Consider the following 399-nt stretch of genomic DNA (forward strand, 5'->3'; position numbering starts at 1 on the left):
TTTTTTTTTGTTTCACATGAACATAATTACATAATGTTATACATCCACATCATTAGATAATGAAACCAAGAGCTTGCGAGAGGCGTCACACCAGCGAACATAAGCATTATAGAGATTAGGCCAGTCGGAGGAGGGACAGTGCGTGAAGTGGTCAAGCCAAAGGGACAAAACCTTCTCTTGCTGCTCCACCTCTTCAAGCATTTCTATTGTCTCCTCCAGAACTCCCTCCAACTCCGTCCTCTCCGTGCTGTTCAGGACAGGCGTGTCGATGCCATTGCCCGCCCTGCACAGCAGCGGAAGCCACGAATGCAGCAGCTGTATCTTTATTTGATTCTGTTGCTCTTTCTTGTTCTTGTCCCCTTTGGTTGTTTTCAACTCTTTCCATTGCTTGAACATGAA

The 399-nt window shown here is 45.9% G+C and overlaps 1 protein-coding gene across 1 annotated transcript; it reads right to left on the bottom strand.

Moving 5' to 3' along the window:
- Positions 1-6: 6 nt before the first annotated feature.
- LOC112094764 lies at positions 7-396 on the bottom strand. Its single transcript, XM_024176466.1, has one exon. The coding sequence runs from the start codon at positions 394-396 to the stop codon at positions 37-39; it is 360 nt and encodes a 119-aa protein (XP_024032234.1). The 3' UTR covers positions 7-36.
- Between the last annotated feature and the right edge of the window lie 3 nt (positions 397-399).

Source organism: Morus notabilis, unplaced genomic scaffold, assembly GCF_000414095.1.
Source record: "Morus notabilis unplaced genomic scaffold, ASM41409v2 C11152813, whole genome shotgun sequence".
NCBI lineage: Eukaryota > Viridiplantae > Streptophyta > Magnoliopsida > Rosales > Moraceae > Morus > Morus notabilis.